Source organism: Prunus mume, linkage group LG5 (genome assembly GCF_029339155.1).
Source record: "Prunus mume cultivar Tortuosa linkage group LG5, ASM2933915v1, whole genome shotgun sequence".
In the NCBI taxonomy this organism is placed as follows: domain Eukaryota; kingdom Viridiplantae; phylum Streptophyta; class Magnoliopsida; order Rosales; family Rosaceae; genus Prunus; species Prunus mume.
The window spans coordinates 23,933,272-23,951,411 of NC_142702.1; the positions used below are offsets into that span (position 1 = coordinate 23,933,272).

Here is an 18,140-nt window from a genome sequence, read left to right on the forward strand (position 1 = left end):
AAATTAAAAAAAGCCCATCAATTGTTACTTTTCCTGACGATGGGCCCACGATAAAGCAACGCAACGGAAGGCGTCTTCGTCTTCATCTCAGAGCAGGCGAGAAAGAGTGCTCTGCAACTGAGAAATAGAGGCTCAACTTCCATGGCTCAGATTCCCAACTTAGACAATGCTCCTCTCAATCTCAATTCTCTCAGGTACGAACTGACCACAAACTTACAGACTATATTTTCCAATTTATGTTATATTTTCTTATAATGTATATATTTTTTGTGTGTGAATATGACCGTACAACAGGGAACAGTCTCAGAAGGAACTCGTAAACATACTCAAGAATGTGAGTTCGAGCTCGTTCTTTCAATCCAGTTTCCGTTAAAATTCAAATTCAGAAGGTCTTTGAATTTGATCTTATGATTGTTATGGAATTTGCAGATTCGAGGAAAGAAGTGTTTGGTCATCGATCCGAAGCTCAGCGGCTCTCTCTCATCGATCATCCAGACTGCAATTCTCAAAGTACTTCTATTAGGCTCTTTGTTTCCATAGAAATTTAGTTTTTTGCTCCTTGTGCTGGCTAGTGAAACGATGTAGTGCTCTTATGTAATTGACAAGTTTGTGGTGTGATTTTTCATGTTTCTTAAGGTAGAATTTGATAAAGAAATTGCATATGAAATTTGACTTTCTTCTTTGGGTAAAGGAATTATTATGTTCAGCTGAAATGAGCTGAGTATAATGAAGGAAACTCTTTTGTGAGAATTTAGATTGTAATTGTTTTTACTGACACATGCAAACAGGAGCATGGGATTGAATTGCGACATCTTTCGGTTGACCCGATTCAAACCGACTGTTCCAAGCTGGTTTACCTTGTCCGCTCAGAGCTTAGTTTGATGAGATTCATTAGTTCGCATGTTCATAATGATACGTCAAAAGGACTACAGAGAGAATACTATGTTTATTTTGTCCCTCGCCGGTCGGTTGCTTGTGAGAAGGTGAGCATGCCTTCACTATTATAAATGTACTTTCTAGGTAAAAGTTATGGTTTCCGATGGATGCAATGTGCATGCATTTGAATATTGATTGATGATAATTGTCATTTGGTTTTCTCAGATCCTTGAGGAGGAAAAAGTACATAACTTGTTGACTATAGGGGAGTACCCGCTATACTTTGTTCCTTTGGACGAGGATGTTTTGTCATTTGAACTTGATCTTGCTTACAAAGTAGGAAACTTTTTTATTTTGAATTTGTGGATTTATTTTAGTATTTCTGTCAAGTTGTTCGACATGATTTGATTTGTATTTATTAATTATTTTTTTGGTCGATGCATGGTAGGAATGCCTAGTTGATGGTGATACAAGCTCACTTTGGCATATTGCAAAAGCCATTCACAAGCTCGAGGTTACAGAAAATACATACGAAATTCTGTTCAGTTATCTTATGTTTAGTTTTCTCTGTGAGAGATATTTATGTACGTTATTTGAATCATGTAAATATGAATCCTTACAGTATGCACACACATATACACAAGTTATGTAAGAATGGTAGGGTAAAGTTGTCTTTGGAGTTAAAGATTACTATGGTTGTACCCTTAAGTTATGATTTTAGTTACTCTAGTTCTTGTTCTTTGCTTGTAGGTGAAAATTATGTCTTGTTTATTGTTTGCAGTTTTCTTTTGGGGTGATACCAAATGTGAGGGCAAAAGGCAAATCATCAGTTCGTGTTGCTGACATTCTAAACCGCATGCAAGCAGAGGAACCAGTTAACTCGCCAGATGTAATCATGCATGACTTTAAGCTCCTTCTATGATGAACTAATTTTAAAAGAAAAAACTGCATATGAGACATGCATTATATTTATGTGATTTACACCTCATATCCTCTAATTACTGGAAAAGAGTAAAAGTACGTTTCATAAGCCTTCCACTGATCTCTTGCTTGTAACTTCAGATGGTTGTGCCAGAGATAAATACTCTCATCCTTTTAGATAGGGAGGTAATTCTCTCTCTCTCTCTCTCTCTCTCTCTCTCTCTCTCTCTCTCACCAGAGGATTACATTTTATATGTGTCGATCGTAAATAACTTAGTATGAGACTTCAGTATGTCACACAGCATGGTTTATCTTGTACTAAGTAACTTTAAATTCATGAAGCATGCCATTTATTTATTTTATACATGATTTAAAGTTTTTATTTGGGAAAGAAATGTAAAATTGCACATACAAAATTATAAATTCTTTATGGTTGTTGCATACCAATCCCTTATTCAGAAAGCTACAAACTCACATTTTGTTACTGCATTTTGATGCACTTGTACCATGAACATGAACTTTGGTTTTTGCTTAAAATTGACTGTTCCTTGGATGTAGGTGGACATGGTAACTCCCATGTGTTCTCAATTGACATATGAAGGGCTTCTTGATGAGGTAAGTCGTCGTAAAAACTGAAGGAATAATTTATTCATGGCATGACACAACAAAAAGCTCTGTGAGAGTAGGTAACTAGGTGTAGCAAGTACAAGTGAAAATTTTGAGTTGCTCATGAGGTATTTCTCAACTGGATTGTTGCATACCAGTTCAATTGGCATAGTAAAAAAGAAAAAAGTAAAAGTTTTTTTTTTCCAAGAACTTTAATTATCAGGGGGTTTTTGAATTTTTTTTCTTTAATAAATCATTATGTTGTTTCTATTCTGGTTAACTAATAACCTAGATTTATAAGGCATGAGACATTGTTTTTCTTCTGAATGGAACAATTCTTGTTTTTGGTAATCTGAATTAGTTATAAGCTGTCCCTAATAGTTTCAGTACAGTTTCTGCATATCAACAATGGTGCTGTCGAGCTTGATGCATCTGTCATGGGAGTCCAACAAGAGGGCAAGAAGATAAAAGTTCCACTTAATTCAAGGTGATTCACTTTTTGCTTCATAGCATTGTTATGTAATGCAAGGGCATCCTGTCACACATATGCCATAGTATTGATACCTTCTCTTTTTCTATCCTTGCTTTTCATTGGGTTGGATTATTGGTTCAAGTCGTTGGCATTTATAAATATATTATCTATACCCTTGAATATTAATCCAGGACAGATCATATTACTGAAAAGGAATTAATATATCCTGGTATGATAAGTAGTTGATAGTGTTCTTGCAGTTGTTAATTTGCTTTATTTGAATTTCTGCTTTTAGTTTTTGTATTTGTTGGACTGCTTGTTCACATCTAAAGTAAGTATGATCATTTCCTATAATAAAATATTTGCCTGTTTATTAACCAAAAAATGGTATGATGGCCATTCACTACCAATACAGTATCTGTTGATTGGGCCTTGAGTTAGATAGGGAATATGATTTGAAGTCTTTTGGTACATAAATAACTCTTGTTGATCCCAAATGCACAGACCATGTTAGTCTTTTCTTTATGTAATTAAATTCCTTCAGGATTTTCTCTCACTATACGTGTATTGTAATAATTACAGCGACAAGCTGTTTAAAGAGATACGGGATCTCAACTTTGAAGTTGTTGGCCAGGTTTATCTATATTCACCAGTTTAGATTGTTCTGTTCATTTCTTTTTCCAAACCTATCTCTTATAAGTTAAAAATGAAATCATATCCTCCCTGGGAGTTCCATTTCTTATTGCTACCTGCAGTATGATTGCAGATTCTACGTCAAAAAGCAACATCAATGAAGCAGGACTACACCGAGGTGACTACCAATGTAAGTGAATGTTACAAAAGCTGGATACTTGCCCTTCTGGACTCATGAGATGATCATTGTCGACTCAATTTTCTGTTCATGAGCCTGATGTTATTACCAGAATCCATTTGTCTAATGAAGTGCTATATGATATTGCATATAGAACCAGACAGTTTCTGAATTGAAAGACTTCGTCAAAAAGCTGAATTCATTGCCAGAAATGACGGTAAGTTTTTCTTTAATTCATTTTTGGAATTCATCAGGGGTGTTTCATTTTCTGATTTGCTGCAATGATTGCTTTAGAGGCACATAAATCTTGCTCAGCATCTGTCAACGTTCACATCAAAGCCATCGTTTCTTGGACAACTTGACATGGAACACACAATTATTGAGGCTCAAAGTTATGACATGTAAGCTGAATTTGGTACTAGTAACTGACATGTTTGGGAATTTTATGCTTCTCATTTTCTTTTTATATGTGAAAATACTTAGAGACAAAAAGCCATGTAATTATGACTACTTTGCTAATACCATGTTAGGTTTCATTGTAAGAGCTAACTAACAAGTTTCTTGTCTATTTTCTCCAAAAACACCTTCTCTTCTTACAATTGGTTAAACATATGAATGTAGGTATCGCCTTGATGAGTTCAAATGTAATATCTATTTTGTAGTACTAGTACATATCCATATGAATGAAAAATGGCAATACATATTATTTTTTGTTTTAGATCATTATATGACTTTAAAGTTTCCAAACCTCTATGATGTTGGTTTGTATACCATATTGGAACCTAGAATATATCTCTCTATTTTGTCTTTTCATATATTTCCACTTATCATATGTTTATGGATTGACAAAGTCACCTAAATTTTGTTTTGCAAGCACGAAACTGATATAGTTGATGAATGCAGATGCTTTGAGTACATCGAAGAAATGATCCATAAGCAGGAGCCTCTTGTAAATGTCCTACGGCTTCTCATCTTATTTTCTATTACAAATTCTGGGTTGCCTAAAAAGAATTTTGACTATTTGAGGCAAGTACTCCAGTCATTCTATATTTCACGTTGATCCTTTTGGTTTTTATTTATATTAAATTGTTTTTGTATTCTTTGTTTAGGAGAGAACTACTCCATAGTTATGGATTTGAACACATGGTTACATTGAATAGTTTAGAGAAAGCTGGATTGGTTAAAAAACAGGTTCGTTTTTATTTTACCCTCATACAACCATCTGCTAATTTCCTTGCATGATACAGTAACTGGTGAATGGACTTTTATACAGAAAAGAACAAAGGATTCACTGTACATCATCTGAACCTTGCAGGAGTCGAAAAGCAACTGGCTGACAGTTAAACGTGCCCTGCAACTTGTTGTTGAGGATACTGACACTGCAAAGTATTGTTCGCCTTCATTGTTTACATTCTTTTTATTAGTGTTCTCTTTTTGCTTGGTACTAACTTTGGAGTCAATTTTCTTATGTCACAGTCCCAATGATATCGCCTATGTATTTTCTGGATATGCACCTCTTAGCATTCGCCTTGTCCAACATGCTGTTCGATCTGGATGGTAAGCCTAATTCCTTGACAGATAAATTTGTAGCAAGTTTGTTTTCTCTGTATGCTTGTTTTTTATTTTTTATTTCAGTAGATCCCATCAATTCCTTTTCACCACGAATATGTATTCTGCAAATCTCAATGCCTTTTGTTATAATCTAGCTCCTGGAAAACCACTGGAAATTATAAAGATATAATATCTATCTGTTAAGCTTCGTAATTATGGCCCAAACAGTATAGTATATTCAAGACCCAAGCAAGTTTAATTTCAGTTGTGGAGACTAAATGTATGTACTGAAGCCTGAAATGCACTCATGTAAAGTGGATGCTTGGTCCCCACACTTTGTTATGTTAAAGGTCTATATTAATTCAATCAACTTGGTCAAAGCTTTCTTATCAATAGACTTCAAGAGTTTCCATGGTGTGGTACTCCGGGAAGTTGGTATTACAGGATGGTTTATTGGTGTCAGAGTATGGATCACAGTTGCTCCCTTCCCCCTGTACACGATTTTACCTTCTTCCCATAGAACTATATTATACCAATCTATTTTATTAGATACAGGTTGCTTTTCTTCATGTTATATCCGGGTCTCTTAGTAGTAAGTACTTTATTTTGGTATATTTCTTATTGAAAATTTTCGGTTTCAGAACTTTTTTTCAAATAAGGCTTGCACCAAAAAATAGTCTCTTCTAGTATTGAGGTGAAAGTTTTGTAGCTTCTTATGATCCACTGAAGGCCCATTATTCCTTTTCCTTTCTCCTGTTCATATTGCATTAGTTTTGGTGGAACTTCGTCATTGTAAATGTGACTGCTGTGCTCTAAAACATGAATTTTTTTAACCTCCAGGCGTCCAATTGAAGAAATTCTGAAGCTGTTACCTGGACCACATTCAGAAACAAAGAGAGTGAGTACATTTCTCTTGAGTTATTTCCTATTTTTCTTCTTTTCTTTTGAAAGCTTTGCATACTATTACTTTTATCTCTGCCTGTGTATGCTTGAAGTGCATGCTAAGCTTTATTTCTGTCGTAACAATTTACAGGGCAGATTCTCAAGCAGTCCATCATTGGACACTTTGCAGGGGCCTTCAGCCAATGTAGACAAGTATGTGCCAACTGGTTCTAGTTTATAAGATTCTGTTCTCAGTACTGCCTTTGTTGATATCCAGTGACATTCTTTCGCTCGGTTGTTCAGATACATGTCATTAACATTTGTAGATTGATGAAAAGCAATTTACAGTAAAATTTTGATTGGTTATTACTAATGTAGCGTATAGACTTCATTGTGACATTCCTTCATACGTCTCAGGGTAGTTGATGGAAGGCGCTCCCTAGTACTTGTCGTCTTCATCGGAGGTGTAACGTTTGCGGAGATTTCTGCTCTACGATTTCTCAGTGCTCAGGTATGTTAATTGTTTTGCACGTATAAAATGTCATAGATTTCATCTATGCAACTGTTTTATTTTGCCCATGTGTCAGGGATGGATGGTTATCCAGATATTTCTATTGTTATCCCTTCTGTTGTCTGCATATTATCCTAATTCCTAATGCCCATGGTAATTTGGATATTGCAGGAAGGGATGGCATATGATTTGATCATCGGGACTACGAAAATTGCCAGTGGCCGTACCTTCACTGAAACATTTGTGGGGAAGTAAGCTGGATTGACTTGTAAAATTTTGCTTGTTTTATTTGTGGGGAAGTAAGCTGCATTGAGTAGTGTCGGCAAGAGCTAGCTAATTGATGATGTGAATTTTTTATGTCATATTATGTTGCTACAAAAACAAAAACAGCAGCAGTATGGTGTGTGCTCATTTTGATTTTATATTAAACACTGTATTCTAATTATATTTTTCATTACTTGAAACACCAGTAACTATATAGCCGTGTGGCGCTAAAAATTGAAAGAGAGCTCAATGTTACTAGAGTTTAGAAGTTCACATTTTTCTCTATACATTTAAAGATGATAATAATAAGAGCACAACCTTCCTCTTGCGACTAGTGGAAAACTGAAGCCTTTGTGCTTAATTATCAAGATTAACCTTTGAGTACCTTTGTTCTTCTGCTAAAACCAAATCTCTATACTTCTTTAGAGAAATCATGATGTCGGTACAACTATAGACCGTGCTAAATCCATCTTTGAGTAGTACACTCTTCATGGAAATATGTGTTAGATCCACAAAGAGTATACTTGTCCTATAGGGATCTTTATCCTCATGGTGGAAAAATATGCCGTGCTTCCATTTGTCAAACTTGGAAAGCCTACACTTAGACATATGAATCTCAAGTATATATGGTCCTAATTATACTTGATATAGCCTTTTGTCGATAGTGAGTATAACTCCTCCACTCGTTATCATATAAGTGAATATTTATTAATAATGAAGAGATGAGTTAACCATACATGCTATAGAATTAGTTACAGCTGATGATGACCATGCATTATTAATAAAACAAATATGCTACACTACGAATATGTCATAGTTATGTTAATATTTCCAAGTGTATTTTGCAAAGAGAGCTTAATATATATATATATATATATATATATATATATTATTTTTCAGAAAAGGGAGTGATACTTATGATTATAATCTTGCACGGCTGAGGGAAATTGTTGTGATATTTTTAACCTATTACTAGGGAGTGATTTACTTGCTAGTTTTTTTTTAACATATAGTTGAAAAAAACTCTGTTTTAATTACGGATACATTCTTAAGGATTTCCTGCAGATTCCATCTATAACATATTAAACTTATTTGGTTCGGAAAAAGAAAAAAAAATTCCAAATCTAGCTAGGTATGGAAATCCTATGGAATATTTGAAAAGTATTGCTTTTGAAGCAACACGAACCTAAAGCCGTCTTGATAACATAAGAGGAATCCTAGTGTTAGTTGATTTTCAGTGTTACTCGGCATTTCTGCAGAACTTGATCACTGAATTTTTGATATGACTGTCATCAAGGATACTGCTTGATAGTAAGACTGATTAAGTCGCTGTAGTATATACATATAAAAATAAAAAATCATGATAAAGAGATTGCAAACAACTTAGAATTCTTAGCAATTGGCATCTCAAGAAATACAAGCGGTCTCCATCTGTGTTCTCAAGTAAACCACATCTCTCCCACTTGCTTCTGCAGTTTTAGTCAGATTCTCATAACTTTCTTCAGATATGGGGCTCTCTATATCTTGCTCTGCTTCAACCAAATCTCCATACTTCTTTAGAGAAATCATGCTGTCCGTACAACTATGGACTGTAGAACCTTTGAGCCATACACTACTCACGATAACACGTGTTACATCCAAAAACAATACAAAGTTATCCTGATTGAAAAATATGCCATGCTCCCATTCTCCACATATAAAAAAAAGAGTGCGACACATCACAAGAGTACCCTTCAAATAACGAAGAGACGGATGTTGTTGCATATCTATTTTGTAATTTAGTATCCACTCTTTGTTATCATAATTTTTCAATTCCCATATCTTCATATCTTCTGATGAAGAAGCATCCACAAGGGTCAAAGAACCTCTGAAATTAAGCAGGTTAACAAAATCAAACATATCCTGCATTTTCTGTGAGGTGGCGGGATGAGGTGTCCAATAGAACTCCTCTTTCTTGAAGTCAAAGGAAAGTACACGTATAGACGATGAGTCGTGGTCATCTCCACGAACCAACCAATGCATGTCTCCATGTGCACATGCCGACTTTTGGGTTAGATGGCAAGGAGGAACTGAGGGTAACTTCCGCCATGAGCTTGTCCCCAATATAAAAACTTCGGCCGCCATATGGGTTTTGATGTCCTTTTCATGGCAAGAAACACGAACAATCTTGTAGGTGTTGGTCATATTATCAAATCCCATGCCGTACGTATCACCATTGCATAGATTGTTGATTGGAACTTGGAGGTCACTCGTTGTTGGGAGCATTAGAACTTCTCCCTTGAAAGGATTCACCAACAAGCATGACCTTCCTTTCTTCGTATGAAGACCAGTAAAGCCAAACAAGTTGTAGAAAACAAAATTAGGCTTATACCAACGCAGACTGGACACGAATTCAGAAACAATTGCATGCTTGCTCTTTGTCAAGTTAATGCCATCGTATTTCAATGGGTACATCTTATGTACATCAAAGGTAGTTTCAACAAGACGAATAAGTCGAGGTACTTGATGAACATCAGGTAAACGCCGCATGTGCAGTGTGGCAAAAGAAAGGTCGTCAACCGTCTTTAACAAAACTTTAGATGCACATCTGATGCAACAAACCGAATTTACAGACAATCTCGAAAGAATGTCGATAAGAATTTCTGTAGGTAAGACATCCATCATCTTCGACAAAGTATATAAAATATGGGAGTTTAGGGACTGGTTCCTATTTATATAGAAATATAAGTAAACTCAACGTCCTAAACCCAATGCGTGTTGGAAATCCAATTCAATTAGGCATTAAAGGCATATTTCTAATTATCCTAATTAGACTAGATTTCCTGTTGATTTCATAAACTATTCCTAGCGGAAAAAGCTTATTTTGTTGGGAAAAAAAAAACACACACACACACACACACAAAGAAAAATCCAAATCTAGCTGGCTAAAAGTTTTGGTGATCAAACCAGCCGAATAAACTTACAGTGTCGGCAAGAGCTAACTAATTTATTTGCAGAATTTTCCATCTCTCATGTCATGTTCGTACACATTATGATTATTAAAAAATTCTAATTTTATAGTTACTTGAAACACTAGTAGCTAATTGGCCGTGGTGTCAAGTTGAGAAGAAATTGCATCAACATATAAAGGAACAATACAAAAACAAAAACCAAAAATCATAATAATAAAATTACAAACTTCCCATTTGCTTAGATTTTTTAGAGTCACTTAAATTTCTCCCAGCTTTTAGTCAAATTTTCATAGCCTTCTCGAGACCTGGGGCATTGTGCTTCAACCAAATCTCCATAATTGTTTAGAGAAATCATGTTGTTGGGACATCTATAGACTGTCATAGAATACATTGACCTTTAAGTAGTACACACTTCACGGAAACACACTCTAGATCCACAAAGAGTATACAATTCATGTGATACTTCTCCTGGTTGAAAAATGTCATGCTCCCGTTAGCCTCACTTAAAAATATGTCAGCTTCTAAAGAGGGAGATGACATTGTTGTTGCATATCTATTTTGTAATTTAGCACCCACCTCACATCTCCATATAATACACCAACTAACCTTAATCTAGTGATGTTTGTCTCAACTTGACTCGAGACTCACATTGTTGTGGGTGCATTGATCCTTTGTATAAATAAATTGTAAATATCCTATCGTTTGTTGAAAAAGTACACATTTTTATTTGTGTAAAATTTTGCTTGCTTAATTCAAACCTGTTCTTGTTGTCCCAAATATCGATTTAGAGGGAGTAATTCAGTTTGTCCTTGAATTTTTTGAAGTTTGGATATATATATATATGAGTATGCATATACAGCGGAATCCATACTAATACTTACTCTCAACTTGTTCGTTCTTTATTTTTTTTAAATACATCATTTGACTCACCCAAAATTAAAAAATTAAAAAATTGGATGATGTTTTTTGATAGATGAATAATGTTTGAAAAGCATGAAACATGCCGGTTTACAAACCTAACAGGTTTTACCCCAAAAAGGGGGAAAAAAAAACCTTTGTTTTAACAAATAAAACCAAACTAAAACCATACCAGCCTTTTCGCATTGCAAGGCAGAAGACCAATTCTACTGTTCTGGAAAAGCTGTTCGAGAATCAAGATTCCTTTTTGCTTCCTTTTTCATAATTTCTATATAATGGAAACTCTTCAATAATATACAACCCTGAAGACTTGATATGCAGGCCTATTGTGAGCCAAACCCGCCCACATACTCTATTTATCCCTTTGTTTTGTACATCAACACGAATTAAGTCACCATAATATAATGTATACACGTACCGTACAAGTAACACAATGATTTATCTGCAGAACATCTGTAAACTACACTTTTTCATCCTAATAATAGTACTAGGAAATGCATTAGAACCACGACCCGAGGATTTTTAAAGATCAATAGAATCTTCGACTCGTTGAAGTTGCTCTAAAACGTTTCCAGCTTTTCTCTTGGCCCTGTCAGTGCCATTTTCTGACAGTTCTTTCAAGGCCTCTTCTGCACCAAGTTCCCTTGCTAGTTTCAACTGCTGTATATCACCTGTGCACAATGACCATAATACAGCAGCAGCATTCTCCCGGTTGCGTGGGAAACCAGTTCTTATAACTTCCACCAAAACAGAGATTGGCTCAGCCTGAGCAATTGCCGTCTTCCCTTCTTGATGGCTAGCCAGAATTGCCAGGATTGCTAGCGCTTCATCCACCATCCCACTTCCTGCATCCTTCAGCAATCTCATTAATGGGGCCACAATACCCGCCCTTATAGCTCTGGCCTTGTTTCCCTGATAGATTGAGAGATTAAAAATAGCTGTAGCAGCATCCTTTTTTCCTCTTGGAGTCCCCTCACAAAGCAGTTTTATAAGGGATGGGATAGCCCCAGCAGCTCCAATTGCCACCTTGTTTTCATCTACAACAGACAAACTGAAAAGGGTTGCAGCTGCATTTTCTCTAGCCTCCATGCTGCCCTTTTTCAGAACATCTACTATATCAGGTATCGCTCCTGCATTTACAATTGCTCCCTTGTTACTCTCATTTATTGAAAGGTTGAGAAGTGCTGTAACAGCATGCTCTTGTGTCCGAGGATCCGAGGAGGATAAAAGCTCAACAAGGAGTGGAATGGCCCCTGCTTCAGCAATACACACTCTATTATCTGCATTCCTCTTTGCCAGCAAGCGGAGCTCACCAGCAGCTGCTCTTTGTTCTTCTGAATTCCCTTTTGCTAGTTTTTCTAATAAGGAAGCAATAGAAGCACGATCACAGTCTGAAACACTGCATCCTGCTTTTTTGTTTTTACCATTCCCTTGCTTTTTGGGCAGCTCAACGCCGTTGCTCTCACACCACAAAGCAATTAGACTCTTCAAAACGTAGTTAGGTGTTATGGCTGTGTGCAACAATGTCTGCTGTGTTTTGGGACAGGTTTTGTGTCCCGCATCCAACCATTTCTGAATACAGGATCTTTCGTATGTCTGCAAAGATCAATAAGAGCATCAACTACTATGAACACAATGGACAAAGATGTACTTTGTGAAAGATCTTCTGGTTGTACCTGCCCAGTAGAGACAATCACAGGATCTTTCATCAGTTCTAGTGATATTGGACATCGAAAATCATCTGGGATAACAGGAGATCTGTGCTTGATCATACTCTTGTCACGTTCAGAGTTGTCAACTTCTGGGTTTTCTGTCAGCACTAAGTCCTTTAGCTTCTTAAGCAGAGCTTGCATCTTTTCAAAGTGGTCCCCTACAGCTCCGTCACTTGCGATAACCAATTCATGGAAAGCAAGTGACTCTTTCTTTAGATCGTTGATGGTTCTGAGGTGCAGCATTTCTGAAAGTCTTTTTATTATTACAGGGTCAGGCTCATTGTCTCCCACCGCTATGGATAAGTCCATCTCTAGTTGTGAATCAAGGGTGTCTTTTCTTTCTTTTGCTCTTTTAAATTGAGTATGCACTAGTTCAATCTGAAAGAAATTTCAAAAGGGTAATACCTCTTGTTAAATACTTTGAAAATTCATAATCCACTATTTGGCTCTACTTATTTCGTTTTACGATTTGTTCATAAAGAGAAAGCTTTCTCTCACATTGCAGAAAAGCAGAGCATAAAAAATAGAAAAGCAAAGAGATAAAAGATCAGTGGTGAGTCATTTCTGATAATAACCTTCTTTAAATGAAAACATAGATTGTAAAAGTACCTGTTCACAAACCTCCTCTGACATATCAAATTTATCATAAGGAATTTTACTCAATGCTGCTTCAATTTTTACCGTCATTTGGTGAAACTTATCAATAATCTTGTCCCTTTGCAAAGCCTGTTACATAAAGAAAACACTGTCTACCTTTAAATAAACCAAAATGTTTGCAAGGCAAGAAGAAGGCCAAGGCACGGAGTCATACAACAAATACGACCAGTATACATCTTGATAAAGAAAACATTTTAGTGATGTTCATATTCGTTTCATATCAACAATAGCACTATTCAAGAAAATAACATGTCATATCTAGTGCTACTAGATCACAGTTCAAGTATGCAAGTAACTGATAAAATCAAGCTTGGAGGATGTCAAAGACAGATAAGAGAAGACCACATAAAATCCAGCTTTCTAAGTTGATATTACTTTCTACATTTTCAATAAGAATTAGAAGAAATGAAAGCGCGAACACACAAGCATTGGAGTCTTGTACAATACTACAAATATTGTACTATTGTATACGGAAAACAAAAAGTACAATAATTTATCATTACATTCAGTATTCACTCATGATATGTAGTACATTACTTGATCATTATAAACAGAGAAGAGTAAGAGACCCCAATAGTTCAGAAAGTAAACTATTGTTTACATTTTCATTTCTTTTCTGAATATAGACAGAAAATAAACCCTGAGAAAGAAAAAAGAGACAGAAATCACAACTCAAAAAACCAAGCATTTTCATTTTAGCATTCTGCTCTTTCCTCTAATGAAAAATCATTTTAGCATTCTGCTCCTTCCTTTAATGAAAAATCATGCTTGAAGACTGATAACCAAAAAACAAGACATAAATTGCGCAATACATTAGGAGTGACAACTTTCGTAATCCTTATCAAACTAAGACTATATAGTACATATTCCAACAGTAACATGGTTTCCTCATTTACACTCCTCTTAGGCTAAATAATGTGTTTCCAGAAATTAGGAACTTCGAAGTTCCTTAGAATTGCAAGCTAGATCAAATGCTTCAAAAAACAAACTTTATATTGTTTTCCTTCCCTTTCCTTCATTTTCTTGGCAACCAAACAGAAAACAGAAAACACAAACCAAACAGAACAGTACCTGATAAAGCTTGCTCCCTTGGTTGACCGACTTGATAAGCTCCTTAGCCGAATTCAAAGCCTCTCCCAGCGATTCTAAAGCTATAACCTCTTCTACACCAAGCGCTTTATCACTGTCCCTCAACTCCTCAAACAGAGGACTCAAAAGCTTGACTCTTCGAACGAAGTTTCCGTATATCTTCCTGAACGCGTTCCGGCACTCAGGCAACTCGGAAATCGTCTTCACCGACTCGGAGAGTCGACTCAGTACTGAGATTCTCGGATCTTCTCCTGTTGGACCCATGTGCGATTGAGAGGCAAATTGGACTAGCACAACTTGAAAGTGGAAGTCTTGAGGGAGATGAAGATTACCCAGATAGAGAAATTCAAGGATTGGGATTGGGATGGCGACGTCAAGGAAGAAAGGGGCAAAATTGGAACGTGAAAATAAACGCCATGGATGGTGCTGCTGCTGGAAGAAGAAGCTTTTATTCTCTCTATATATATGGTAATGAGTTTGGTGTGTCTGGGTCCGACTCTGAATGGAAGGAGAGAATTGTCTTAGTTTTTAAAAACACAAATACATAAAAATAAAATGTTAATAATTATTTATTTATTTTATTAATTAAAAGTAATGAGATTGAATTATATTATGGCTTTCAATGTAGGTTAAGAAGTCATTGCTTAATATCCTGGTTTAGAGTTGACTGTTGAGGGAGCTCAAGGAGGTCAGATGAGATCACTTGTGACCAAATTTATAGTTGCCTTGTGACAGAATTGCCCTTTAGACCAATTAGGGATTTTCCCATTGTAAAACAACTAATCAAACTTGATATTAAGTTTTAAGATGAATTAGTGGTTGAACATTGAGAAAAATAACTTTTAGTGGGAAGCTAATCCTTGGATTAATCCACTGAATCCTTAATTAGCACCAAATAAAAATAAAACAAAATAGTCAAGATAGGTAATAGAAAAGGGGTATTTTTGACCTTTTAACGCAAACCAACTCTGTCGACCAACCAAGTTCTCCCTCCTAGAGTGTTTAGCTTCTTAATTCCCGCGCTTAATTACCAATAGAACGGCCAAGATTTATCTATAAATTAACCAGACGGCTTGGCTGCACTCGGCTTCAACACAAGCCAAAATCTCAAATTGCTATACCGCTTTCATTTCTTATAAACTAATTGTCCTACCTACCACTATGATTATTCTTTGATTAATCTATTTTTTTTAATACAAAGTTCAATTTAAAGTTTACCAAGTTCTTGAAAACGTTGCATTACTGGGTTAAATAATGTAATTCATGGTGTATAGATCAAGTTAATTTCTTATCTATGAACAGAAGATGAGTTTAAAATGATACGCAATTGTTTTAGAAATTGAATGCATGTGATCAGTTCTAATGTTGTGAGCTTTGCACTTTAATTATAATTTTGATATATCATTATTTAAAGTAAACTATAAACATGTTAATAATATATTTTAAAAGAAGTGATAGAGAATCTATCTTCACACATAATCACAAATTAATTATCAATTTCGCTCTATTTCAAAAACAAAAACAAAAGGGAAGAGTGAACACAACTAAATTTGGCCTTCAATTGATAATAACAACCTATACTTTTGCTAACATGAAAATACTTGTAATTAAGTCACTGCCAAAATGAATTAATACAGTTTTAGAAAAACCAAGTCAACTATTAATTGTGATTTTAATGGAGAATGCATGACTTAAACAACCGGCTAGCTAAGCTAAGCCAGCAAAGACAAAGAAGCCACCAGGGGCTCAGTCAACTACGCGTGGCAGAGAACAGGTTCTCGCCGGCGCCTAATAACAAAACGCAACGTGTCGCGATCTCACTGACGTGGAACAGCCAGCCAATCAGCAGCCATGAAGTTAGTTAAGTAGGCGCCACGGCACTCGTTTTCTATATTCTTTCTTTTTTTAAATAAAGAAAAGGGAAAAACTACACAGTTTATTTTATTATTTCATGTGTTTTTGTTGATGAAAATGGACGGTGGCCGGTGGAGCTTCGCATCACTTCGATATCCGCGGGTCCCTCTCATGCTTCCAATTCGATCTGGACCGTCCAACTGCCTTTTCCAATTTGCTTTCCCTTTGAGGTTGAAATGATATATTTCTTTCCTTTCTTCTATGTAATAGAGTAACTGAACCAACTAACTATTCATCCTACCCTTGTTACCAATTGAATTGGACAAAATTAAAATATGCTTGAATACGAAAAATCAATAATGAACTGGAAAAATAAAAATAAAATTTATAAATATAGCTTAAAAAAACCCAAGACTATTTACGAAACACACCCAAAATTAAAAAGTCAACTTTTTGGGTGTGTTTATAAATGAGTTTTGAGTGTGTGTAATGAGTGTGTTTATATGTTTAATGTTTTATAATTTAACTAGGAACTCCCAAATAAAAACGATGAAAAGATGCATTCAAATGTTTTTTTTTTGGGCATTCAAATGCTTGAATTCAAAATTCTGTAAATTTTGCTATTTTTTACCTTTTTTTCAATTTTTTTATTATTTAAATTATCTGCTGACATCACAATAATGTCAATCTTAGATCAGCTTGCCTAGGAAAGTCTTGCCTTTGGGCTTGCCCAGGTTGGTGGAGTCCATCTCTTGCCCTTGAAAGAATGGGCCGTTGGAAACACGAATGGGGACCTAGGTGGACCTCTTGCCAGGGCTGGGACCTCCATCTGGAAGTGCTCTAACATGAAGCTATAAATTTGACGACAGGTTTAGTTATGGAATTGGTCGACTAGTTAAGATGACATTCAGGAATAATAATAATCGAAGATGACATTCAAAATTTTGTAACTAGAAAAAAAATTCCCAAATACAAACTAACAATTAACCCTAGGAAGAAAAATCGTTTTTGACGGTAAACAATTCGCAAATCTCCTCAAGTGTCTTCACTTTAATCAAATCGGCAACCCTTTGAAACATTTGATCTTGCAAGTCCTTGATGCAGAGAAAGCTTGCAGTGCATAAGAGATCAATGACGACGTCAGCTTGGTCGAGCTCTTCCTCCCACTCTTTGATGAGTTCTTTAGTGTTTCTTCTAGGGCCCTGATCAGAAGCAGCATGGTACTTGCACCACTCTATCACCATGGCTAGGGTTTTGGACCTCACGTCGGGCATTGGTATCACATGGTTGACACCGATGACGTCGATGAGGTTTTTGATGGGCTCGGACAGTGCTACAATTGCTTCTTCTACTTCAAATATTTCATTGTTTGCGCTCCTCAGCCTCACAACCCTACTCTTTGATGCCGACGACGACGACATGGTGTTCATCAACTTTTGAAGCAAGTGAGTATAGGTTAGGTTATGGAAAGTTCTAAGAGAAAGAGACGTGACTAAGAAGTACTATATTTTGAAAATAACAAGGTTCCTAATTCGACAAGGATTGTGTTTCTTGAAAACCAAAACTTTTGAAATTCCATAGGATTTGAAATATTAATGCGTAATTGTCTTCTAATGTTTTTTTGGAAATTCTTAGTCTTAAAATGCATAGACCACAAACTCACCAAAACTATATATCTATATATAAGAGTGTACCGCAAGCCAAAGAAAAAGTTGGGGAACGATAAACCCTAGTGTAATTAGGATAACTAGAAATATGTATTTAGTTCCTAATTGAATTGTATATTTTCCAACATGCAACATGCAACATATTTTTTTTTAACAGTATATCGGCACGGCCTTATTTAGATTTTCTTTTTAGTAATTAAATAATATCTTAGCCATCTTTAATTACTTTCATCTGTAATTAGGTTTTAATGATTATTTTTTTAGTAAATAATTAAATATTTTAATTAACTTCATAAATTATATTACTTAATAAATGGTAATTATTTTAAAATATATATATATTTAATCAAATATTTAAATACTAGTTATTCACTAAGTAAATAATAGTTAAAACATAA

General features: G+C 35.5%; 4 protein-coding genes across 4 annotated transcripts; 1 reads left to right on the forward strand and 3 right to left on the reverse strand.

Moving 5' to 3' along the window:
- The first annotated feature begins 63 nt into the window (after positions 1–63).
- ATVPS33 (Sec1/munc18-like (SM) proteins superfamily) lies at positions 64–7,075 on the forward strand. Its single transcript, XM_008235059.2, has 22 exons — positions 64–194; positions 295–334; positions 430–510; positions 789–983; positions 1,102–1,212; positions 1,325–1,390; positions 1,658–1,765; positions 1,939–1,983; positions 2,356–2,412; positions 2,796–2,890; positions 3,458–3,509; positions 3,642–3,698; positions 3,841–3,903; positions 3,981–4,087; positions 4,590–4,712; positions 4,796–4,877; positions 5,002–5,072; positions 5,163–5,243; positions 6,078–6,135; positions 6,271–6,332; positions 6,537–6,630; positions 6,802–7,075. Exons 1-22 carry the CDS (start codon positions 142–144, stop codon positions 6,883–6,885), a joined length of 1,785 nt encoding a protein of 594 aa, XP_008233281.1. The 5' UTR covers positions 64–141; the 3' UTR covers positions 6,886–7,075.
- Positions 7,076–8,276: 1,201 nt separating this feature from the next.
- LOC103332476 (uncharacterized) lies at positions 8,277–9,531 on the reverse strand. Its single transcript, XM_008235219.2, has one exon. It carries the CDS (start codon positions 9,421–9,423, stop codon positions 8,302–8,304), a length of 1,122 nt encoding a protein of 373 aa, XP_008233441.2. The 5' UTR covers positions 9,424–9,531; the 3' UTR covers positions 8,277–8,301.
- A 1,458-nt stretch (positions 9,532–10,989) lies between these two features.
- On the reverse strand, positions 10,990–14,724 carry PUB14 (plant U-box 14). The gene is made up of 4 exons (XM_008235060.2): positions 14,204–14,724; positions 13,085–13,201; positions 12,440–12,853; positions 10,990–12,359 (listed from the first exon to the last, which is right to left on the reverse strand). The coding sequence occupies exons 1-4, from the start codon at positions 14,483–14,485 to the stop codon at positions 11,286–11,288; spliced, it is 1,887 nt and encodes a 628-aa protein (XP_008233282.2). The 5' UTR covers positions 14,486–14,724; the 3' UTR covers positions 10,990–11,285.
- A 2,340-nt stretch (positions 14,725–17,064) lies between these two features.
- Positions 17,065–17,496, reverse strand: LOC103332477 (SKP1-like protein 13). Its single transcript, XM_008235221.2, has one exon. The coding sequence runs from the start codon at positions 17,494–17,496 to the stop codon at positions 17,065–17,067; it is 432 nt and encodes a 143-aa protein (XP_008233443.1).
- Positions 17,497–18,140: the final 644 nt, after the last annotated feature.

Bases quoted from the DNA above. Each gene is read 5' to 3' on its own strand.
- ATVPS33 (XM_008235059.2), top strand. From the start codon at position 142: ATGGCTCAGATTCCCAACTTAGACAATGCTCCTCTCAATCTCAATTCT. The intron at 511-788 runs GTACTTCTATTA...ACATGCAAACAG, and splicing joins TCCAGACTGCAATTCTCAAA to GAGCATGGGATTGAATTGCG. The intron at 2,413-2,795 runs GTAAGTCGTCGT...GTTTCAGTACAG, and splicing joins ATGAAGGGCTTCTTGATGAG to TTTCTGCATATCAACAATGG.
- LOC103332476 (XM_008235219.2), bottom strand. From the start codon at position 9,423: ATGCGGCGTTTACCTGATGTTCATCAAGTACCTCGACTTATTCGTCTT.
- PUB14 (XM_008235060.2), bottom strand. From the start codon at position 14,485: ATGGGTCCAACAGGAGAAGATCCGAGAATCTCAGTACTGAGTCGACTC. The intron at 12,854-13,084 runs GTACTTTTACAA...AATTTCTTTCAG, and splicing joins CAGAGGAGGTTTGTGAACAG to ATTGAACTAGTGCATACTCA. The intron at 12,360-12,439 runs GTACAACCAGAA...TGATCTTTGCAG, and splicing joins TGATTGTCTCTACTGGGCAG to ACATACGAAAGATCCTGTAT.
- LOC103332477 (XM_008235221.2), bottom strand. From the start codon at position 17,496: ATGTCGTCGTCGTCGGCATCAAAGAGTAGGGTTGTGAGGCTGAGGAGC.